Raw genomic sequence first — 24770 nt, forward strand, 5'->3', positions numbered from 1 at the left:
TTGTTTACTATGCTGTGATTTACTTGAAATGTTTTTAAAATAAAGTAATAATCCTCCCTGCATTATACATTCCTGAAAACACATTAAAAACAGAAAAAAGATCACTCATTGATATAAGGTCCAAAGACAGCCAAACAATCTGGTTGCTGAAATTAAACTTCTAAAATACTAAACATTTCTACAAAGTAAGACACAATACTCTCTGTAAAGAAAGTGGAAAATAAAGAAAGTCATAATATGGGAGTTAAAAAATAATGTTACTGTTTCTTTTATAAAATCACTAGAGGACAGTCAGTGTCTAGTTTCTCTCAGACTCTCAAACTCTCAAACTCAGATCTGCTGTTCTCATTGATCTTAACTGACTGATACTCAAACGGTAAAATTATTCATATTGCTCTGTAATAAAATCAATAGGTAAATAAGAATATGTCACTCTTTCCTTCACATACTGTAGTTTTATTAAAGTCATTTCTAAGAGAAAACAGCTGAAAGTGAAGACAGAATTTAACATTATTGTTTACATACAAAGTGAATTTACTTGTATCATTTATGGAGATAACTATTTTATATTAAACAATTTTTTATGTTTGAAGAATGTCTGGAAAATATGTGGAAATAATATTAACAGTTTAAAGTTATCTGTATCTGGATATGAAGAAAACAAAAAATCCAGGCATATTTTCACTCATTCACTCATGCTTCATATGTTTGATTTTATGCAAACTCAGTGACCTTCCTTGTTTCTCAGCTATAAAAACATCACATCAGGCTGTCAGTGGAGTTCACAGCACGTCAGATTCAACATAAACCATGTTCTCTGGAGCTCTGCTGCTGCTGTTGGCAGCTGGATGTGAGTCTCTCTGGATTTGTTAAAGTCAACAGTTTTTCTTTTGCATTATAACTTGATACTTTGTTACAAAACATTTTCTTTTTTAACAGGTGTGAAGTGTGAACAGTTGACCCAGCCAGCCTCTGTGACTGTGCAGCCAGGTCAACGTCTGACCATCACCTGTCAGGTCTCTTATTCTCTCAGCAGCTACTACACAGCTTGGATCAGACAGCCTGCAGGGAAAGGACTGGAGTGGATTGGAATGAAATATACTGGAGATTCATACTACAAAGATTCCCTGAAGAACAAGTTCAGTATCGACTTAGAGACTTCCAGCAACACAGTGACTCTAAATGGACAGAATGTGCAGCCTGAAGACACTGCTGTGTATTACTGTGCCAGAGAGCCACAGTAACACAAACCATCAGTAGACCTGAACAAAAACCCCTCAGAGCCTGAACACTTGTAACATGAAGCCACCAGAGGAGGAGCCCTCAGACCACTAATGGTTTCAACACCAGCTCACTGTTACAGTAAAGAGAGAAACAGAAACAACACAAATGGACTTACAGTAATTCAATTTAACACAATACAATTAATCAATTGAAATACTCTACTTAAAATACATAACACTTTAAATACATAGCAATCAGTGATACACCATTGAATGTATATATAACCTTTCAAGTGATGGAATAAATTCAGTGATTTATCTACAGTATAAATGAATAGTGTCTCTTCTGTCATATCATTATTTACTTTTCATTAACAATCAAACGTTTGTCAGACATCCAGGTTTCACCTTCTCTTTATGTGAGAACACCTGAACATTTCATCTTCATTTTGATATATTCAAATATTATTTAGTCAGCTGATTTACTATCATCAGGATGTAAATCAGCCTCCTTGTGTGTTGCCTCATAAAGAAGTGAAGTGTGTGTGTGTGTCAGTGAGAGACAGAAGAGCTGACATCAGTTCAGCTTCAACATCAACATGTTCTCTGTAGCTCTGATACTGCTGCTGGCTGCTGGATCCTGTGAGGAGCTTTCAGTGGATTCACTCTAATACACACATTAGAAACCCTGAATAGTCAGATGAATGATGGAGATAATGTTGATTTGTGTTTCCACAGGTGTGAACAGTATTGATCTCATCCAGACAGACTCAGACAGACTCATCTCATGTATGTCATGTCATGTTATTATGACATAGTGAGATGATATTAAAGCAATTTTCAGAAATGCTTGTAGATGTTGGTGATCAAACTAAAACTTTTCTTTATTTATATTATTTTGAATGATCTAATGTGCTGCCCATTACGCTCAAAGTGACTAATGAGAAACAGAGCATTCATTCCAAGATGAATCATAATTTAACACATTTTAATAAACCCTTGTTGTTGTAATTTGTCAGATGCCATTTGTGTATTATTAGAATGAATATGATTGTGGTGTTGAAGCCGGCTAACATTGTACGCAAATTAAAACATGTCAGACAAACATTAAAACAGCTGACTTGGAGGGTTGACTCTGACTCAGTTTCATTAAATATCTCCAGTCCAGATGTTTCCTCCCTGTGAGGAGGAGTCGATGCAAAACTCAGATATCTTCACCTCTACTTATCTGAGTGCAGAGAGGAGGACAGAGAACAGTGGACACACAGTTTAACACGATGGACTATAGGACAGGACTGCTGCTGTTAACTCTCTGCTGGGCAGGTGAAGATTTTCACTGATCTTGATTTGAATTTGTCTTTAAAAAGTTGCCATCCTACAGGAAGTGATTGTTTTCTTGTTTATCTTGACAGGTGTTGATGGTCAGACTCTGACAGAATCAGAACCAACAGTTAAAAGACCTGGAGAATCCCACAGATTGACCTGTACAGCCTCTGGGTTTAGTTTAAGCAGGTATCACATGGCCTGGATCAGACAGGCTCCTGGAAAAGGACTGGAGTGGATTGCCTGGAATGATAACGGTGGTAGCAGCAAATACTACTCTCAGTCAGTCCAAGGCCGGTTTACCATCTCCAGAGACAACAGCAGAGAGCAGCTGTATCTACAGATGAACAGTCTGAAGACTGAAGATTCTGCTGTTTATTATTGTGCTCGAGAGCCACAGTGACTGGAGTTGGTTGAGCAGCTGTACAAAATCCTACAGTACTCATTCTTTCAGGCTGGTAGAGCACAAGTTTGGAATATTGTTTTATAGCGTTTATATATTTTTTTTAGTTTATATTACATTTTTTGTTGTTTTGAGGTTGTTAAATTGTTTTATATTCTGTAATCTAATTTTCCAATACAGTATTTTATATAATAAATTAACAATCCTCCCTGCATTATGCACATTTCGGAAAACACATTAAAAACACAAAAAAGATCTCCTTTTGATAAAAGGTCCAAAGACAGCCCAACAATCAGGTTGCTGAAATTAAACTTCTACAAAAACTTTACATTTCTACAAATTAAGACACAATACACAATACATAATTACTGTTTAATTGCCTTATGTTGTTGTGAATACAGCAACCATAGAAATGCATCTGCAGTATACTGTAGTTTGTGTCAATGTAGTGACCTCAGTATTATTTTGCCAACCCACTCCTTACATTCTTAATACATACCTCCAGGTGGCAGTAGAAGATAAGACCTCAGATTACGCAAAGGAGAATATGACAATGTCTCTAATTACACACACAAATACATGACCACAATGGAAGCAACAGCTGATGTTGTGGTTTGTGACTTCCTGTTTTGTGATGGTTAATAATGTTTATGCTTTTAATTTTAAACAGCAAGTGTTGAGAATATATTTAGACATTTATACATAAGAAATCTAGTATATGGATGCTGCTGAGCAGAATAAATAAATACATCTAAGTGGAATTGAATACCTTGAAAATAATCTTCATCATTAAAAAAAATCATAAATTAACAATATTATGAAAGATACATAAATCATATTTTGTGTGTCATGTGTTGAGTTTCTGTTTGAGGAGGAGGAGTCAATGCAAATCTCTGACCTCTTCCATCTCTACATATGTATTGCAGAGTGAAGGACAGACACTAAATCACTGACATACACACTGTAGACTGGACAGAGACAACTGGCTTCAACGATGATCAGACCTGATTATTTGGTTGTTTTTCTCATCCTGTCATTTAACTGGGCAGGTAAGAACAATAGATGTTTTTCTGACAAACCTCATTCACAGAGTAAGCTTCAGTTCAACATCATCACCACACTCAGAGAAACAGTCTCAATATCACTAGCTAAGTTTCCATCCACTTGTCAATCGAATTATCTGAAGTTCGGTAAAAAAAACTCATGTGAATAAAGCTGGTGAAAGTGTGTTTCCATCCAACAGCTTTAAAGTGAATAAAAACCTCTGTGTAATGACGTCATATGATCTTTTGCGATTAAATTAGTATATCAATTTGATTTGAGACATTTTAAGGTGTTTCCATTTTCGCACTGAATCGCACAACATTCAAGCAAACATTTGAGAACAAAGTTTTGCTAGACAAAAGGAGTTGTTGTTAATATTAGAAGCCAAGAAAGCTACGAGGATCTGATCCAGCTCATCAAAAAGGTGGAACTTGCCTTTTATTTTCCCTCCAGCATCGCTGAGAGACAACTCTCTTTTTTGAGACATGTATCGCTGTTTGAGCGCCTTCCATTTACTCCGGAGGACGTCCCACGGCTTGACGTAACCTTTGTTGGTCATTTCCTTCACGAGTTTCCTGATAAATTATGGCATTTCTTAGATTTTTGCTATCTAAAATAGCTGTTATATTTTGCTCGTAAATTAAATTCAAAAAGTCTCTTGTCTCCTCGTTCGTCCACTTACATCTGTCTTTGTTGACACCTGTCGTGTGCAAACAGAGCGGAAATACTGGGTGGAAATTAACTAAAACTTCTTCTTCTTCTTCTTCGTTTTGTGGCAGGTTGAAACCATAACATGACCTAAAACTTAATCGCAATTCATTAATTTATTCGTCAAATAACGTTTCCATCAGTGTTTATCGCATAAGCCGTATAACGAACAAGAGAAAATCCGATGAGACCGAACGTATTTCTTTTGAGTCTATATTCATGAAATTTTCCATAAGGCATGTATCATTCGATATCACTTAATTTGGATAAAAACGTCTGGATGGAAACATAGCTACTGTTTCATACAGACATGTTTTATTACAGCTCCCCGAGATGTTGTTGAAGCAGACATTAAATATTCTGTTGATCTGAGTGTAAATGTAAATCTGTTTGTTTTACATGTCTGACTTGTATTAGAAGTTCATTTTATTATCAATTAATAAAAATAAATTTCAATTTGTGCAGACGTTGCCGTGACAATAATTACATTGTCTTTCAGAATCAGAATACTTTATAGATCCACTCAGGGAAATTATTTGGTTGCAGTGTCAAAATACATGTTCATAACACAATTCCAAGCATTGACAACATTTGACAGGACAGTCCGTCCTTCTTTTATAGCCTGTCAGTGTCCTTCTCTATGCAAAGTGAACTTCCTCACAGTCTGTTATAAAGTACAAGTATACAACAACTGACTGAGTCTCAGTTTTATTGAGACTATTGGTGTCTACATGTGTTTTCCTCTGTGTTATAAGGTTTGTCGAGAATGAGAATATTTATTTTAAGATATTGTAAAATAATAATAACATACTGTAATGCAGACTGTAAAACTGGGTAGCACTTTTCGTCATTCAGTAATGACACATTTGAGTGATAAAAATGACACAAAGTTTCCCAAGTATCCTTTCTTGGGTCGCTACATGCCCACACTAGTTAGATTCTTTAAAGCAACAGATTATCTTAACATATCATATGTGGACACGCATTTTTACATAACCATTAATTACTGCACTGAGCAAATCAATTATTTGTTAAGCAACACCGTCATTAAGACAATCACAAAGTCAGCCAACTTTCACGTTAATAGAATACTTAATATAATTTTTGTTATAGCATGAGAGTCAGATGAGAAGATCATTGTAATTCTAATATGTCTGTATTACATTTCCTTTCCTGTAGTAAATTAGATGGTTACAATAGTCTTGATTATGTGTTACAGGACAGTCCATCCTTCTTTTATAGCCTGTCAGTGTCCTTCTCTATGCAAAGTGAACTTCCTCACAGTCTGCTATAAAGACTTGATATCATGCTGTCAGTTGCAGCAGAAGAAGAGAAGCTCCCATCAGATCACCTTCAATAGCAACCATGTTCTCTGTAGCTCTGCTGCTGCTGCTGGCTGCTGGATCCTGTGAGTCTCACTGAGGCAGAGACACTGACAGTATGATCACAGCACACTGTTGACTGTTATTACACTGATTCAATACTCAACATGTTTTCCTCCACAGGTGTGAAGTGTGAACAGTTGACCCAGCCAGCCTCTGTGACTGTGCAGCCAGGTCAACGTCTGACCATCACCTGTCAGGTCTCTTATTCTGTTGGTAGCTACGTCACAGCTTGGATCAGACAGCCTGCAGGGAAAGGACTGGAGTGGATTGTACGTGGCTGTGTTGGATGCACCACATACTACAAAGATTCACTGAAGAACAAGTTCAGTATCAGCTTGGACTCTTCCAGCAACACAGTGACTCTAAATGGACAGAATGTGCAGCCTGAAGACACTGCTGTGTATTACTGTGCCAGAGAGCCACAGTAACAGTTGGTTGAGCAGCTGTACAAAATCCTACAGTACTCATTCTTTCAGGCTGGTAGAGCCCAAGCATGAAGTATTTTTCATAATATTTATGTATTTATTTATTTTTATATTAGCTTTTGTTGTTTTGAGGTTGTTAAGTTGTTTACTATGCTGTGATTTACTTGAAATGTTTTTAAAATAAAGTAATAATCCTCCCTGCATTATACATTCCTGAAAACACATTAAAAACAGAAAAAAGATCACTCATTGATATAAGGTCCAAAGACAGCCCAACAATCTAGTTGCTGAAATTAAACTTCTAAAATACTAAACATTTCTACAAAGTAAGACACAATACTCTCTGTAAAGAAAGTGGAAAATAAAGAAAGTCATAATATGGGAGTTAAAAAATAATGTTACTGTTTCTTTTATAAAATCACTAGAGGACAGTCAGTGTCTAGTTTCTCTCAGACTCTCAAACTCTCAAAATCAGATCTGCTGTTCTCATTGATCTTAACTGACTGATACTCAAACGGTAAAATTATTCATATTGCTCTGTAATAAAATCAATAGGTAAATAAGAATATGTCACTCTTTCCTTCACATACTGTAGTTTTATTAAAGTCATTTCTAAGAGAAAACAGCTGAAAGTGAAGACAGAATTTAACATTATTGTTTACATACAAAGTGAATTTACTTGTATCATTTATGGAGATAACTATTTTATATTAAACAATTTTTTATGTTTGAAGAATGTCTGGAAAATATGTGGAAATAATATTAACAGTTTAAAGTTATCTGTATCTGGATATGAAGAAAACAAAAAATCCAGGCATATTTTCACTCATTCACTCATGCTTCATATGTTTGATTTTATGCAAACTCCTTCCTTGTTTCTCAGCTATAAAAACATCACATCAGGCTGTCAGTGGAGTTCACAGCACGTCAGATTCAACATAAACCATGTTCTCTGGAGCTCTGCTGCTGCTGTTGGCAGCTGGATGTGAGTCACTCTGGATTTGTTAAAGTCAACAGTTCTTCTTTTGCAGTATAACTTGATCATTTGTTACAAAACATTTTCTTTTTTAACAGGTGTGAAGTGTGAACAGTTGACCCAGCCAGCCTCTGTGACTGTGCAGCCAGGTCAACGTCTGACCATCACCTGTCAGGTCTCTTATTCTGTTAGTAGCTATCGCACAGCTTGGATCAGACAGCCTGCAGGGAAAGGACTGGAGTGGATTGTAATAGGAGGTGTTGGATACACAACATTCTTCAAAGATTCACTGAAGAACAAGTTCAGTATCAGCTTTGACTCTTCCAGCAACACAGTGACTCTAAATGGACAGAATGTGCAGCCTGAAGACACTGCTGTGTATTACTGTGCCAGAGAGCCACAGTAACACAAACCATCAGTAGACCTGAACAAAAACCCCTCAGAGCCTGAACACTTGTAACATGAAGCCACCAGAGGAGGAGCCCTCAGACCACTAATGGTTTCAACACCAGCTCACTGTTACAGTAAAGAGAGAAACAGACACAACACAAATGTTTTTTAATTAATCAATTGAAATACTCTGACTTAACAATCAGTGATACATCATTGTATGAATATATAACCCTTCAAGTGATGGAAAAGAAATCTGTGATTTAACTACAGTATAAATTATTCCTCAAAAAGTCAGTTTCTCTTCCATATTATTTTTATTTACTTTTCATTAACAATCTAATGTGTTTGTAAGAGATTCAACCAATTTCTCTTTTGTTATATTCAAAAACAACACCTGAATATTTCATCTCCATTTTTATTTATTCAAATATGTTTTGGTCAGCTGATTTACTATCATCAGTATGTAAATCAGCCTCCAACAAATAACCATCCTCCCTGCATTATACACATTTTGGAAAACATTTTAAAAACAGCAAAAACATCTCTTTTTGATAAAAGGTTCAAAGACAGCCCAACAATCTGGTTGCTGAAATTAAACTACTACAAATACTTTACAGTTCTACAAATTAAGACACAATACTCTCTGGAAATGATATGATGTGGAATCTATGAGAATGAAAAATAATGTTACTGTTTCTTTTATAAAATTACTAGAGGACAGTCAGTGTCTAGTTTCTCTCTCCTCTGTTACTAAAAGGAGAAACTCAGATCTGCTGTTCTCATTGATCTTAACTGATTGATACTCAAACTCTGACATGATTCATATTGCTATGTAATAAAATCAATAGGTAAATAAGAATATGTCACTCTGTCCTTCACATACTGAAGTTTTATTAAAATCATTTCTAAGAGAAAACAGCTGAAAGTGGAGATCAGTGATGACAGCATTTTACGTTATTGTTTACATACTAAGTGAATTTACTTGTATTGTGTATGGAGATATCTATTTCATATAAAATGATAATTATTGTTTAAAGAAAGAATAATAATATAGTCATTAAGGAATTGTTCTGTTTTAAGTGCAGAGGAATATCTAGAATATATGTGGAGACAATATTGTCAGTTTAATGCCATACAATACAGGAACATAAGACAGGGAAGTAAAGGAGTAAATGTTTTATTTAATTGTTTTAAGCCCCTAATGCTCCAGATATTGATGTTCTCCTCCGAATGATAATCTGTTACAAACTTTTCTGCCATTAAATGACCATAAAACATCACAATGCCATGTCCATGTGTGCTGGGCACCACTGCTTCAATCAATCAGATGGCATATATTATGCTTTAATTAATGTGCTGATAATGTTGATAACCTAGTAATGCATTTTAAAATAGCATTTCTAATATGGACACTTCCTCGTCAATAAAAATGTATTCTAGTTTCATCAAAGAAGATTTTAGATTCCAGTCCAGATTTTTCCTCCCTGTGAGGAGGAGTCAATGCAAAACTCAGATATCTTCACCTCTACTTATCTGAGTGCAGAGAGGAGGACAGAGAACAGTGGACACACAGTTTAACATGATGGACTATAGGACAGGACTGCTGCTTTTAACTCTCTGCTGGGCAGGTGAAGATTTTCACTGATCTTAATTTAACATAGCTTTTATTTGGTGTCATCAGCTTATTTCACTTGATGTTTTTTATCCTCTTGACAGGTGTTGATGGTCAGACTCTGACAGAATCTGAACCAGCGATTAAAAGACCTGGAGAATCTCACAGATTGACCTGTACAACATCTGGATTCACATTCAGCAGCTATGAAATGAACTGGGTCAGACAAGCTCCTGGAAAAGGACTGGAGTGGATCGCTTTCATAAGCAGATCTAGTAGAGTTAACTCTTACTCCCAGTCAGTCCAGGGGAGATTCACCATCTCCAGAGATGACTCCAGCAGTAAACTCTATCTGCAGATGAACAGTCTGAAGACCGAGGACACAGCAGTGTATTACTGTGCACGATAGACACAGTGAGAGACGATAATAGGAGAGTCATACAAAATCTACTTCCTCTATTTTCCACCACCACTGACATTCAGCTGTCTCAGTATCATTTTTTTACCATACTGCTGATAAGTTCTCTGTATTAGTGTGGTGAAACTGTGTCCACATGTCTTCACAAGTACCTGCATGAAGATCATGCCAAAATCAACATTTTGGTAACATTTAAAAATAAAATGCTTCCACATTATTTTCAGAATGTACACACGTTTTTTTTTAAATGAAAATAATTTTCCTATAAGGAACCAAATCCACACAAAATCCTGAAATTAACAATTTGTATAGATATAAAAAGGAAGTGAAGATATTTAACAGATCATTGTTGCCACTGTTGCCGGTCATACAACGTCAGCTTTAGGACCAGCAGGATGATTGACAGCTTCTTCCCACAAGCAGTACAAATAATCAATGGATTGTGTCCCCTCCCCTCACACAGTCACTCACGACATCTATTTTAGATATGACTGTTTTTTTACTTGTAAGTATTTATTCCTGATTTTATGACTGATAAGAAACAACTTTTCGTTTCTTCTGTGAATGCAAGTAGGCCTACTCAGTGAAATGACAGATACAGTGATACTTGATACTTTTTCTCTGTCTGTTTTAAATATCCTCTGACTTGATAGATTGTTTTAATTTGTCGGTTCATAGATCTTAGCAACAACTCTTCCCATTATGAAAGCAGCTGTATCTGCAGATGAACATTCTGAAGACTGAAGATTCTGCTGTTTATTATTGTTCTCGATGGCCACAGTGACACAGGAAGGAGGAACGCTGTACAACAACTCAACAAGCCAAAAGTTTGCTTTCTGCTTTTACATTCACAAAACATGACAGTTAAATAACAGTTCAAAATCATGAACACATTCAGAGAAACAAAGTCTCAATAAGACTGCTTCATTCAGACAAGTGTTATTGCAGCTCTGGTGTCCTCTCATATTCAGTTGAGCCTGGGAACATGAACTATTCTGTTAATCTTAATGCTTAAATGTTCTCTGTAGCGCTGCCGCTGCTGTTGGCAGCTGGATGTGAGCCTCTCTGGATTTGATAAAGTCAACATTTCTTCTTTCAGTATAACTTGATCATTTGTTACAAAACATTATTTTTTTACAGGTGTGAAGTGTGAACAGTTGACACAGCCAGCCTCTGCTGTTGGCAGCTGGATGTGAGTCTCTTTGAATTTGATGAAGTCAACCGTTTTTGTAACTATCTTTTGTTACAAAACCGTGACAAAAACATGACAGTTAAATAACAGTTCAAAATCATGTATAACTTGATAATTTATTACACAACATGTTTGTCTTTAACAGGTGTGAAGTGTGAACAGTTGACCCAGCCAGCCATGTCAACGTCTGACCATCACCTGTCAGGTCTCTTATTCTCTCAGCAGCTACTACACAGCTTGGATCAGACAGCCTGCAGGGAAAGGACTGGAGTGGATTGGAATGAAAGATACTGGAGCTTCATACTACAAAGATTCCCTGAAGAACAAGTTCAGTATCGACTTAGAGACTTCCAGCAACACAGTGACTCTAAATGGACAGAATGTGCAGCCTGAAGACACTGCTGGATAAAGTTACTAGGGAAACTATACAAAAACCTTAAAAAATGTATTTTTACACAGACCAACAGGTGGCAGTAGGAGACCTTAAATATGATGTAAGATTATTAAGAAAGAGGCACACAATGACAGCAGCAGATGATTTTGTGGTTTTTGACTTTCTGTTTTATTTTTTACCGACCAATGTCATGATGAACAACTGACTGAGTCTCAGTTTTATTGAGACTATTGGTGTCTAAATGTGTTTTCCTCTGTGTTATAAGGTTTGTCGAGAATGAGAACATTTATTTTAAGATATTGTGTGAAATAATAATCACATACTGTAACGCAGACTGTAAAACTGGGTAGCACTTTTCGTCATTCAGTAATTTGAGTGATAAAAATTACACAACGTTTCCCAAGTATCCTTTCTTGGGTCTCTACATGCTCACACTACTTAGATTCTGTAAAGCAACAGATTATCTTAACATATCATATGTGGACATATATTTTTACATAACCATTAATTACTGCATTGAGGATATCAATTATTTGATAAGCAAAACCTACATTAAGACAATCACAAAATCAACCAACTATCACGTTAATAGAACAGTTGATATAATTTTTGTTATTGCATGAGCGTCAGATGAGAAGATCATTGTAATTCTAATAATTGTCTGGTTTACATTTCTTTTCCTATAATAAATTATATGGTTACAATAGTCTAGAACACGTGTTACAGGACAGTTCATCCTTCTTTTATAGCCTGTCAGTGTCCTTCTCTATGCAAAGTGAACTTCCTCACAGTCTGCTATAAAGACTTGATATCATGCTGTCAGTTGCAGCAGAAGAAGAGAAGCTCCCATCAGATCACCTTCAATAGCAACCATGTTCTCTGTAGCTCTGCTGCTGCTGCTGGCTGCTGGGAGTCTCACTGAGGCAGAGACACTGACAGTATGATCACAGCACACTGTTCACTGTTATTACACTGATTCAATACTCAACATGTTTTCCTCCACAGGTGTGAAGTGTGAACAGTTGACCCAGCCAGCCTTTGTGACTGTGCAGCCAGGTCAACGTCTGACCATCACCAGTCAGGTCTCTTATTCTCTCAGCAGCTACAACACAGCTTGGATCAGACAGCCTGCAGGGAAAGGACTGGAGTGGATTGGAATGAAACATACTGGAGCTTCATACTACAAAGATTCCCTGAAGAACAAGTTTAGTATTGACTTAGAGACTTCCAGCAAGACATCCATCCATCCATCCATCTTCGTCCGCTTATCCGGTGTTGGGTCGCGGGGGGAGCAGCTCCAGCAGGGGACCCCAAACTTCCCTTTCCCGAGCAAATTAACCAGCTCCAACTGGGGGATCCCGATGCGTTCCCAGGCCAGGTTGGAGATATAATCCCTCCACCTAGTCCTGGGTCTTCCCGAGGCCTCCTCCCAGCTGGGCGTGCCTGGAACACCTCCCTAGGGAGGCGCCCAGGGGGCATCCTTACCAGATGCCCGAACCACCTCAACTGGCTCCTTTCGACATTAAAGGGCAGCGGCTCTACTCCGAGCTCCTCACGGATGACTGAGCTTCTCACCCTACCTCTAAGGGAGATGCCAGCCACCCTCCTGAGGAAACCTATTTCGGCCGCTTGTACCCTGGATCTCGTTCTTTCGGTCATGACCCAGCCTTCATGACCATAGGTGAGGGTAGGAACGAAAACTGACCGGTAGATCGAGAGCTTTGCCTTCTGGCTCAGCTCTCTTTTCATCACAACGGTGCGATAGATTGAATGTAATACCGCACCCGCTGCGCCGATTCTCCGACCAATCTCCCGCTCCATTGTCCCCTCACTCGCGAACAAAACCCCAAGGTACTTGAACTCCTTCACTTGGGGTAAGGACTCATTCCCTACGTGGAGAAGGCATTCCATCGGTTTCCTGCTGAGAACCATGGCCTCCGATTTAGAGGTGCTGATCCTCATCCCAACCGCTTCACATTCGGCTGCGAACCGACCCAGTGAGTGCTGAAGGTCACAGGCCGATGATGCCATCAGGACCACATCACCTGCAAAGAGCAGCGATGAGATCCCCAGCCCACCAAACTGCAACCCCTCCCCACCCCTCCCACGCCTCGATATCCTGTCCATAAATATTACAATCAGGATTGGTGACAAAGCGCAGCCCTGGCGGAGGCCAACCCTCACCTGAAACGAGTCCGACTTACTGCCGAGGACCCGGACACAGCTCTCACTTTGGTCATACAGAGATTGGATGGCCCTGAGTAGAGAACCCCTCACCCCATACTCCCGCAGCACCTCCCACAGTATCTCCCGGGGGACCCGGTCATACGCCTTCTCCAAGTCCACAAAACACATGTAGACCGGTTGGGCATACTCCCAGGCTCCCTCCAGGATCCTTGCGAGAGTGAAGAGCTGGTCCGTTGTTCCACGACCAGGACGGAATCCGCATTGCTCCTCCTCAACCCGAGGTTCGACTATTGGCCGAACCCTCTTTTCCAGCACCTTGGAGTAGACTTTACCAGGGAGGCTGAGAAGTGTGATACCCCTGTAATTGGCACACACCCTCTGGTCCCCTTTTTAAAAAGGGGAACCACCACCCCAGTCTGCCACTCCTTTGGCACTGTTCCAGACTTCCACGCAATGTTGAAGAGTCGTGTCAACCAGGACAGCCCCTCCACACCCAGAGCCTTGAGCATTTCTGGACGGATCTCATCAATCCCCGGGGCTTTGCCACTGTGGAGTTGTTTGACTACATCAGTGACTTCCGCTTGGGAAATCGACGAAAATCCCCCGTCATCCTCCAGCTCTGCCTCTAACATAGAGGGCGTATTAGTCGGATTCAGGAGTTCCTCAAAGTGCTCCTTCCACCGCCCTATTACCTCCTCAGTTGAGGTCAACAGTGTCCCATCCTTACTGTACACAGCTTGGATGGTTCCCCTTCCCCCCTCCTGAGGTGGCGAACAGTTTTCCAGAAGCACTTTGGTGCCGACCGAAAGTCCTTCTCCATGTCTTCTCCAAACTTCTCCCACACCCGCTGCTTTGCCTCTTTCACGGCAGAGGCTGGAGCTTCATACTACAAAGATTCCCTGAAGAACAAGTTTAGTATTGACTTAGAGACTTCCAGCAAGACAGTGACTCTAAATGGACAGAATGTGCAGCCTGAAGACACTGCTGTGTATTACTGTGCCAGGTACACACAGTAACACAAACCATCAGTAGACCTGAACAAAAAGAAAATCAACAGTATGCAACTGTAATCAATATTTGTCAAGGTGTTATTTGGTGTTGATTTAATTAAAATGTAATTAAAAATACTCTCTTTACGTTGTAAAACTGAATAAACTGCACGAGATCAACGGACCACATCACTGGCTCTGACCCACGTCTTTGGAACTCTCTTCCTCCTCACATCAGTCAACGGGACTCTCTTTAACTGAAATCACTGTGCTTTTATTTATGTCTTTATTATTGTTTTGTAAGGTGTCCTTGGGTATCTTAAAAGGCACCAACAAAAAAAAGTATTATTATTATTAAAATATTGCCAAAATCTTCACACTATGCATACTGGGCTTAATAATGAAGTATAATCCACTTAAATAATGTGTTTGTCAGCCTATTGCATCATTGCTCATGCATAGTAAACATTTGTTCTCCTGTTTCACAAAGTTAATCACTACAGGGGTTGTGTAAAAGTGTCAAAGTCTTCACATGATGCAGACGGTGCTAAATACGTATATAATGTGTTTGTCAGCCTATTGCACAAAGTATACTGAAGGAATGTCGCATGTACAGTAAACATTCATTTTCCAGTTTCACCAAACAGTGACTGAGATCAAAGTCAGATCCAGTTCCTCCCTGTGAGGAGGAGTCGATGCAAAACTCAGATATCTTCACCTCTACTTATCTGAGTGCAGAGAGGAGGACAGAGAACAGTGGACACACAGTTTAACATGATGGACTATAGGACAGGACTGCTGCTGTTTACTCTCTGCTGGGCAGGTGAAGATTTTCACTGAGCTTAATGTTACATGTCTTTCATTTGTTTTTTTTCATACAATGTTTTTCATCCTCTTGACAGGTGTTGATGGTCAGACTCTGACACAATCTGAACCAGCAATTAAAAGACCTGGAGAATCCCATAGATTGACCTGTACAGCCTCTGCGTTGGACGTTAATGGCTACACCATGCACTGGATCAGACAGGCTGCTGGAAAAAGACTGGAATGGGTCGCTTACATTACCAGTGACAGTAGCGGCATCCACTACTCTCAGTCAGTTCAAGGCCGGTTTACCGTCTCCAGAGACAACAACAGAAAGCAGCTGTATCTGCAGATGAACAGTCTGAAGACTGAAGATTCTGCTGTTTATTATTGTGCTCGAGAGCCACAGTGACTGGAGTTGGTTGAGCAGCTGTACAAAATCCTACAGTACTCATTCTTTCAGGCTGGTAGAGCCCAAGCATGAAGTATTTTTCATAATATTTATGTATTTATTTTTTTTGTTATATTAGCTTTTGTTGTTTTGAGGATTTTAAGTTGTTTAATATGCTGTAATTTTATTTTCATATATGTTTTTATGATGAATTAATAATCCTCCCTGCATTATCCAGAAATTTGAAAACACATTAAAAACACAATACAAAATCCTACAGTACTTATTCTTTCAGGCTGAAAAAAGATCACTCATTGATACAAGGTCCAAAGACAGCACAACAATCTGGTTTCTGAAATTAAACTACTACAAATAATTGACTTTTCTACAAATGAAGACAGAATACTGTCTGTAAATGATGTGGAATTAAAGCGAGTCATAATATGGGAGTTAACAAATTATGTTGCTGTTTCTCTCATAAAATCACTAGAGGACAGTCAGTGTCTAGTTTTTCTCATCTCTGTTACTAAAAGGAGAAACTCAGATCTGCTGTTCTCATTGATCTTAACTGACTGATACTCAAATTAGAACTAAAAAACTAAAATCAATAGGTCTTCATTAAAATCATTTCTAAGAGAAAACAGCTGAAAGTGGAGATGAGTGATGACAGCATTTCATGTTATTGTTTAGATATAAAGTGAATTTACTTGTATCATGTATGGAGATAACTATTTCATGTTAAACGATTTTTAATGTTTGAAGAAAGTCTGGAAAATATGTGGAAATAATATTGACAGTTTAAAGTTATCTGAATCTGGATATGAAGATAACAAAAATTCCAGGCATATATTTTCACTCTGCAGATATAATAACGCTGAACAAACTCTTCTATTGACTCCAGTTAGTCCAACAGTGATGCTTCATATGTTTGATTTTATGCAAACTCAGTGACCTTCCTTGTTTCTCAGCTATAAAATCATCACATCAGGCTGTCAGTGGAGTTCACAGCACGTCAGTTTAATTTCTTTTTTTTTACAAAGACCAACAGGAGGCAGTAGGAGACCTAAAATATAATAATGGCAGTATGAGTAAAAAAAACAAAGATGCACACAATTACAGCAGCAGATGATTTTGGGGTTTTTGACTTCCTGTTTTATTTTTACCAACAATGTAATGATGAATAACTGACTGAGTTATAGTTTTATTGAGAAGTCTGAATGTATTATTTCCTCTGTTATAAGGTTTGTAAAGCATACGAACATTCAATTTAAGATATTGTGAGAAATGACACACTGTGTAATGTAAACTAGGTAGCTCTTGTTCTCATTCATAGATATTTCAATGAGCAAAATGACGCAAAGTTTCCCAAGTATAACTTATTGGGTTTTTACATGCTCACACTACTTAGATTATGAAAACAATAGAATATCTCAACATATATATATGGGCGACACAAATGTAGATAACGAACAGCCAATTAGTGCATTGAACAAATCAGTTATTTGATGTGCAAAATAAATGCCCAAGACAAATATACATAAGTAAATACATATCTAAAACAATTTCTTTTAGTGCAAAATAACAATTAAAGATCAATGCTCACCTTGAATCACTTAAGTAAAGAATGCCAATCCCAGAACAGTCTGACTTATGGACTCAGAGAAAACATTTAACACCCACATTAAGACAATCACAAAATCAGCCAACTAGCACATTAACAGAACACTTAAAAACATGTTGTGCTTGTTTGAGAATCAGATGAGAAATATTCTAATATGTGTCTGTATTACATTTTCTTTCCTTTAATAAAATAAATGGTTATTATAGTCTTGACTACGTGTTATGGGACAGTTCAACCTTCTTTTATAGCCTGTCAGTGTCCTTCTCTATGCAAAGTGAACTTCCTCACAGTCTGCTATAAAGACTTGATATCATGCTGTCAGTTGCAGCAGAAGAAGAGAAGCTCCCATCAGATCACCTTCAATAGCAACCATGTTCTCTGTAGCTCTGCTGCTGCTGCTGGCTGCTGGATCCTGTGAGTCTCACTGAGGCAGAGACACTGACAGTATGATCACAGTACACTGTTCACTGTTATTACACTGATTCAATACTCAACATGTTTTCCTCCACAGGTGTAAAGTGTGAACAGTTGACCCAGCCAGCCTCTGTGACTGTGCAGCCAGGTCAACGTCTGACCATCACCTGTCAGGTCTCTTATTCTCTCAGCAGCTACTACACAGCTTGGATCAGACAGCCTGCAGGGAAAGGACTGGAGTGGATTGGAATGGCAGCAGTTGGATACACAACTTACTTCAAAGATTCACTGAAGAGCAAGTTCAGTATCGACTTAGAGACTTCCAGCAACACAGTGACTCTAAATGGACAGAATGTGCAGCCTGAAGACACTGCTGTGTATTACTGTGCCAGAGAGCCACAGTAACACAAACCATCAGTAGACCTGAACAAAAACCCCTCAGAGCCTGAACACTTGTAACATGAAGCCACCAGAGGAGGAGCCCTCAGACCACTAATGGTTTCAACACCAGCTCACTGTTACAGTAAAGAGAGAAACAGACACAAAACAAATGTTTTTTAATTAAATTTATCATTAACAGTACAATCAATCAATTGAAATACTCTGACTTAACAATCAGGGATACATCATTGTATGCATATATAACCTTTCAAGTGATGGAAAAAAATCTGTGATTTAACTACAGTATAAATTATTCCTCAAAAAGTCAGTTTCTCTTCCATAATATTGTTATTTACTTTTCATTAACAATCTAATGTGTTTGTAAGAGATTCAACCAATTTCTCTTTTGTTATATTCAAAAACAACACCTGAACATTTCGTCTTCATTTTTATTTATTCAAATATGTTTAGGTCAGCTGATTTACTATAATCAGTATGTAAATCAGCCTCCTTGTGTGTTGCCTCATAAAGAAGTGAAGTGTGTGTGTGTCAGTGAGAGACAGAAGAGCTGACATCAGTTCAGCTTCAACATCAACATGTTCTCTGTAGCTCTGATACTGCTGCTGGCTGCTGGATCCTGTGAGGAGCTTTCAGTGGATTCACTCTAATACACACATTAGAAACCCTGAATAGTCAGATGAATGATGGAGATAATGTTGATTTGTGTTTCCACAGGTGTGAACAGTATTGATCTCATCCAGACAGACTCAATGGTTGTGCAGCCTGGACAGTCTCTGACCATCAGCTGTCAGGTCTCTGGTTATTCTCTGACTGATGACAGCTATGCAACAGGTTGGATCAGACAGAGTGAAGGAAAACCAATGGACTGGATTTCCCATCAGTGGGGAACAAGTGGCCTTCGTTAAAATAATGCTCTGAAGAACAAGTTCAGCTACAGCAGAGACACTTCTGCTCTAACAGTGACTCTAAAAGGACAGAATGTGCAGCCTGAGGACACAGCTGTGTATTACTGTGTACGTTACCCCACAGTGATACAAACCACCAACAGACCTGCACAAATACCCAGCAACCAGCATGACTCAACCACACACACATGTTCTAAATGTGAACATTAATAAAGACAGCACTCTCCAGTGAGTTGATAAAATGGATGTTTATGGAATTCAATGAATAGTATAAATCATGTTGTGAGGTCTAAAATATGTTCCTGTTTCCATGTAACATCTGATAACTAAGTAAATGTATACAATATTACACAAAATCATATTCATAAGTACAAAGCATGCATGTTATAATGACAAAGCCAGATGATAATAAAGCAATTTTCAGAAATGCTTTTAATTTTAGTGATCAGACTAAAACTGTAGTTTAGGTTATTTTGAATGCTCTCATTTGCTGCCTATTACGTTAAAAGTGACTAATGAGAAACAGAGCCTTGATAACAAGATCATTTATAATTTAATAAATGTAATTAAACTTTGTATGTTAATGTGCCAGATGTCATTTGTGTATATTATAATACATACATGGTTGTGGTGTTACTATTGATAAACATTTTACACAAATGAAAACATGTCAGACAAACATTAAAACAGCTGACTTGGAGGGTTGACTCTGACTCAGTTTCATTAAATATCTCCAGTCCAGATGTTTCCTCCCTGTGAGGAGGAGTCGATGCAAAACTCAGATATCTTCACCTCTACTTATCTGAGTGCAGAGAGGAGGACAGAGAACAGTGGACACACAGTTTAACATGATGGACTATAGGACAGGACTGCAGCTGTTAACTCTCTGCTGGGCAGGTGAAAATTTTCACTGATCTTGATTTAACATAGCTGTTATTTGGTGTCATCAGCTTATTTCACTTGATGTTTTTTTATCCACTTGACAGGTGTTGATGGTCAGACTCTGACAGAATCTGAACCAGCGATTAAAAGACCTGGAGAATCCCACAGATTGACCTGTACAACATCTGGATTGTCATTCAGCAGCTACGGAATGAGCTGGATCAGACAGGCTCCTGGAAAAGGACTGGAGTGGATCGCTTACATCAGCAGTGGCAGCAGCGGCATCTATTACTCTCAGTCAGTCCAAGGCCGGTTTACCATCTCCAGAGACAACAGCAGAGAGCAGCTGTATCTGCAGATGAACAGTCTGAAGACTGAAGATTCTGCTGTTTATTATTGTGCTCGAGACCCACAGTGACTGGAGTTGGTTGAGCAGCTGTACAAAATCCTACAGTACTCATTCTTTCAAGCTGGTAGTGCACAAGTTTGAAATATCTTTTTTATAACGTTTATATATTTTATTTAGTTTATATTACATTTGTTGTTGTTTTGAGGCTGTTAATTTGTTTAATATTCTGTAATCTAATTTTCAAATATTCTGTAATCTAATTTTCAAATACAGTATGTTAAATAATAGATTAACAATCCTCCCTGAATTAAACACATTTTGGAAAACAAAAAAAAGATCTCCTTTTGATAAAAGGTCCAAAGACAGCCCAACAATCAGGTTGCTGAATACACAATACATAATTACTGTTTAAGGGCCTTATGTTGTTGTGATTACAGCAACCATAAAAATATAGTGACCTTAGTATTATTTTGCCAACCCACTCCTGAAATTCTTAATACATTTAATTTTATGCCACCATTAATCATATCTTATTTGTCAATGTTAAAGATGGACCAGGTCAGCACTTTTTTTGAAGGGCAACAAACATGATGAAGTAATGTTGAAGTAATTACAACACTTCAGGTTTTCTGAATATATGTACACTGCTGTGACTGGTCAGTTCTTTAAAGAAGACATGAACATCATTAGTAAATCAGAAATCTTGATGATTCACATTCCTTAATTGATGCATTAATTAACATATTGTTCCTGCATTAAGTCATGCATGAAATACTATTAATCCTTGTACATTACTGAAGTACTACTTTTTCATGCATGAAATCATGCATGAAGTCATGACAATTCATGTACCATAATTATAAAGTGTAACTGATAGAGCAATACAAAACTAAAAGTGCTCTTGTCTCTGAATGTGATATTGTATCTAACATGGAATGACAAGCAACTATAATTAAAAAATGAACAAATAATAAATGATACAAACTATAACAGAGTGCTGGTTTAGGAGCCACTCCCTCCCCATTATGTCCTGATGCAAATCTTGAGTCTGTGCAGTGTACTTCTGTCCTGCTGACTGCTCTTGTACTTTGTGTGGAGCATCAGATGTCACATCTCCAGCCTCAGGATGATGAACACACTCACTCTTCTGCTGGTTGCTCTCTCTCTGCCCTGTGAGTTCTCCTGCTTCTTGCTGTGTTATCTTTTCTCAGACAACATGGACTGATGGTCAGTCAGTGAATCCAGAAAATTTCCCAGATGACTGTCTGACTTTCTTCCGTTCTTCTCTCCTTTCATCTCATCAAGTTGTACAGGTCAGAGTATGGAGTCCATTCCTTCCAGTTCAGTAGTGAAAAAGCCTGGGGAGACTCTCAGTCTCTCCTGCAGGGGATCTGGCTTCACATTTAGCTGCTGCAGCATGCACTGGATCAGACAACCTGCAGGAGAAGGACTGGAATGGATAGGGCTTATTTACAACGATGCTAGTAGAACAGATTATGCCAGCAGTGTGCAAGGACGAGTAGAGGTCAACAGAGATAACAGCAACAGCATGTTGTATCTGAGACTGTCCAACTTAAAGCCAGAGGACTCTGCTGTGTATTAATGTGCCAGATAAACACACTGGTTAAAGGAAGCAGAGAGGCTTGACAAAAACCTCACACTTTTTATTTTCACAAATACCTCCAGGTGGCAGTAGAATATAAGACCTTAGATGACACAAAGGAGAATATGACAGTGTCTCTAATCACACACACAATGACCACAATGGAAGCAACAGCTGATGTTGTGGTTTGTGACTTCCTGTTTTGTGATGGTTAATAATGTTTATGCTTTTTATTTTGAACAGCAGGTGTTGAGAATATATTTAGATATTTATGCATGATATATCCAGTATATGGATGGCTCACCAAATGCTACTGAGCAGAATAAATGAATACATCTAAGTGGAATTAAATAACTTGAAAATAATCTTCATCATTAAAAAAAATCATAAATTAACAATATTATGAAAGATACATAAATCATATTTTCCAGAGATGTGTTGAGTTTCTGTTTGAGGATGAGTCAATGCAAATCTCTGACCTCTTCCATCTCTATATATGTGTTGCAGAGTGAAGGACAGACACTAAATCACTGACATACACACTGTAGACTGGACAGAGACAACTGGCTTTAACAATGATCAGACCTGATTATTTGGTTGTTTTTCTCATCCTGTCATTTAACTGGGCAGGTAAGAACAATAGATGTTTTTATGATAAACCTCATTCACAGAGTAAGCTTCAGTTCAACATCATCACCACACTCAGAGAAACAGTCTCAATAACACTGTTTCAATCAGACATGTTTTATTACAGCTCCCCCAGATGTTGTTGAAGCAGAGATTAAATATTCTGTTGATCTGAGTGTAAATGTAAATCTGTTTGTTTTACGTGTCTGACTTGTGTTAGAAGTTTTGTGAAGAATTAATAAAAATAAATTTAAATTTGTGTTAACTTTACCATGATAATAATTACATCGTCTTTCAGAATCAGAATCAGAATCAGAATACTTTATTGATCCAATCAGGGAAATTATTTAGTTGCAGTGTCAAAACACATGTTCATAACACAATTCCAAGCATTTACAACTTGTGGCAGGACAGTCCATCCTTCTTTTATAGCCTGTCAGTGTCCTTCTCTATGCAAAGTGAACTTCCTCACAGTCTGCTATAAAGACTTGATATCATGCTGTCAGTTGCAGCAGAAGAAGAGAAGCTCCCATCAGATCACCTTCAATAGCAACCATGTTCTCTGTAGCTCTGCTGCTGCTGCTGGCTGCTGGATCCTGTGAGTCTCACTGAGGCAGAGACACTGACAGTATGATCACAGCACACTGTTCACTGTTATTACACTGATTCAAAACTCAACATGTTTTCCTCCACAGGTGTGAAGTGTGAACAGTTGACCCAGCCAGCCTCTGTGACTGTGCAGCCAGGTCAACGTCTGACCATCACCTGTCAGGTCTCTTATTCTGTTAGTGGCTACTACACAGCTTGGATCAGACAGCCTGCAGGGAAAGGACTGGAGTGGATTGTAAGTGGACGTGTTGGCTCCACAACATACTACAAAGATTCACTGAAGAACAAGTTCAGTATCAGCTTGGACTCTTCCAGCAACACAATGACTCTAAATGGACAGAATGTGCAGCCTGAAGACACTGCTGTGTATTACTGTCCCAGAGAGCCACAGTAACACAAACCATCAGTAGACCTGAACAAAAACCCCTCAGAGCCTGAACACTTGTAACATGAAGCCACCAGAGGAGGAGCCCTCAGACCACTAATGGTTTCAACACCAGCTCACTGTTACAGTGAAGAGAGAAACAGACACAACACAAATGTTTTGTAATTAATCAATTGAAATACTCTGACTTAACAATCAGTGATACATCATTGTATGAATATATATATATAACCCTTCAAGTGATGGAAAAGAAATCTGTAATTTAACTACAGTATGAATTATTCCTCAAAAAGTCAGTTTCTCTTCCATAATATTTTTATTTACTTTTCATTAACAATGTAATGTGTTTGTAAGAGATTCAACCAATTTCTCTTTTTTTATATTCAAAAACAACACCTGAACATTTCATCTCCATTTTTATTTATTCAAATATGTTTTGGTCAGCTGATTTACTATCGTCAGTATGTAAATCAGCCTCTTTGTGTGTTGTCTCATAAAGAAGTGAAGTGTGTGTGTGTCAGTGAGAGACAGAAGAGCTGACATCAGTTCAGCTTCAACATCAACATGTTCTCTGTAGCTCTGATACTGCTGCTGGCTGCTGGATCCTGTGAGGAGCTTTCAGTGGATTCACTCTAATACACACATTAGAAACCCTGAATAGTCAGATGAATGATGGAGATAATGTTGATTTGTGTTTCCACAGGTGTGAACAGTATTGATCTCATCCAGACAGACTCAATGGTTGTGCAGCCTGGACAGTCTCTGACCATCAGCTGTCAGGTCTCTGGTTATTCTCTGACTGATGACAGCTATGCAACAGGTTGGATCAGACAGAGTGAAGGAAAACCAATGGACTGGATTTCCCATCAGTGGGGTGGAGGAGACTTTTACCAAAATAATGCTCTGAAGAACAAGTTCAGCTACAGCAGAGACACTTCTGCTCTAACAGTGACTCTAAAAGGACAGAATGTGCAGCCTGAGGACACAGCTGTGTATTACTGTGTACGTCGGCCCACAGTGATACAAACCACCAACAGACCTGCACAAATACCCAGCAACCAGCAAGACTCAACAACACACAGCACTCTCTAATGAGTTAATAAAAT

General features: G+C 38.3%; 1 pseudogene and 11 gene segments (V, D, J or C); all 12 read left to right on the top strand.

Annotated features, from left to right (window-relative positions):
- The first annotated feature begins 775 nt into the window (after positions 1–775).
- On the top strand, positions 776–1281 carry LOC114569178 (Ig heavy chain V region 5A-like). The segment is given in 2 exon segments: positions 776–850; positions 940–1281. Coding segments are annotated over 2 exon segments (345 nt in total).
- Positions 1282–2483: 1202 nt separating this feature from the next.
- Positions 2484–3006, top strand: LOC114569148 (Ig heavy chain V region 6.96-like). The segment is given in 2 exon segments: positions 2484–2546; positions 2636–3006. Coding segments are annotated over 2 exon segments (360 nt in total).
- A 2994-nt stretch (positions 3007–6000) lies between these two features.
- On the top strand, positions 6001–11511 carry LOC114569341 (Ig heavy chain V region 5A-like). The segment is given in 3 exon segments: positions 6001–6109; positions 6207–6283; positions 11308–11511. Coding segments are annotated over 3 exon segments (324 nt in total).
- LOC114569172 (immunoglobulin heavy variable 3-23-like) lies at positions 7422–7930 on the top strand. The segment is given in 2 exon segments: positions 7422–7496; positions 7586–7930. Coding segments are annotated over 2 exon segments (348 nt in total).
- On the top strand, positions 9399–9901 carry LOC114569157 (immunoglobulin heavy variable 3-48-like). The segment is given in 2 exon segments: positions 9399–9508; positions 9597–9901. Coding segments are annotated over 2 exon segments (354 nt in total).
- An 857-nt stretch (positions 11512–12368) lies between the features above and the next one.
- LOC114569180 (Ig heavy chain V region 5A-like) lies at positions 12369–14687 on the top strand (the record flags this gene model as incomplete). The annotated part of the segment is given in 3 exon segments: positions 12369–12408; positions 12502–12733; positions 14627–14687. Coding segments are annotated over 3 exon segments (333 nt in total), but the record flags the coding sequence as incomplete, so codon positions are not given.
- Positions 14688–15352: 665 nt separating this feature from the next.
- Positions 15353–15935, top strand: LOC114569144 (Ig heavy chain V region 6.96-like). The segment is given in 2 exon segments: positions 15353–15495; positions 15575–15935. Coding segments are annotated over 2 exon segments (363 nt in total).
- Positions 15936–17760: 1825 nt separating this feature from the next.
- Positions 17761–18344, top strand: LOC114569167 (Ig heavy chain V region 5A-like). The segment is given in 2 exon segments: positions 17761–17902; positions 18000–18344. Coding segments are annotated over 2 exon segments (351 nt in total).
- Positions 18345–18879: 535 nt separating this feature from the next.
- On the top strand, positions 18880–19419 carry LOC114569343 (Ig heavy chain V region PJ14-like; annotated as a pseudogene).
- A 525-nt stretch (positions 19420–19944) lies between these two features.
- LOC114569136 (immunoglobulin heavy variable 3-48-like) lies at positions 19945–20552 on the top strand. The segment is given in 2 exon segments: positions 19945–20106; positions 20196–20552. Coding segments are annotated over 2 exon segments (363 nt in total).
- Positions 20553–23165: 2613 nt separating this feature from the next.
- On the top strand, positions 23166–23783 carry LOC114569163 (Ig heavy chain V region 5A-like). The segment is given in 2 exon segments: positions 23166–23268; positions 23366–23783. Coding segments are annotated over 2 exon segments (351 nt in total).
- A 445-nt stretch (positions 23784–24228) lies between these two features.
- Positions 24229–24756, top strand: LOC114569344 (Ig heavy chain V region MC101-like). The segment is given in 2 exon segments: positions 24229–24271; positions 24368–24756. Coding segments are annotated over 2 exon segments (432 nt in total).
- The last annotated feature ends 14 nt before the right edge of the window (positions 24757–24770 follow it).

The sequence above is a fragment of the Perca flavescens genome, chromosome 15, assembly GCF_004354835.1.
Source record: "Perca flavescens isolate YP-PL-M2 chromosome 15, PFLA_1.0, whole genome shotgun sequence".
Classification (NCBI taxonomy): domain Eukaryota; kingdom Metazoa; phylum Chordata; class Actinopteri; order Perciformes; family Percidae; genus Perca; species Perca flavescens.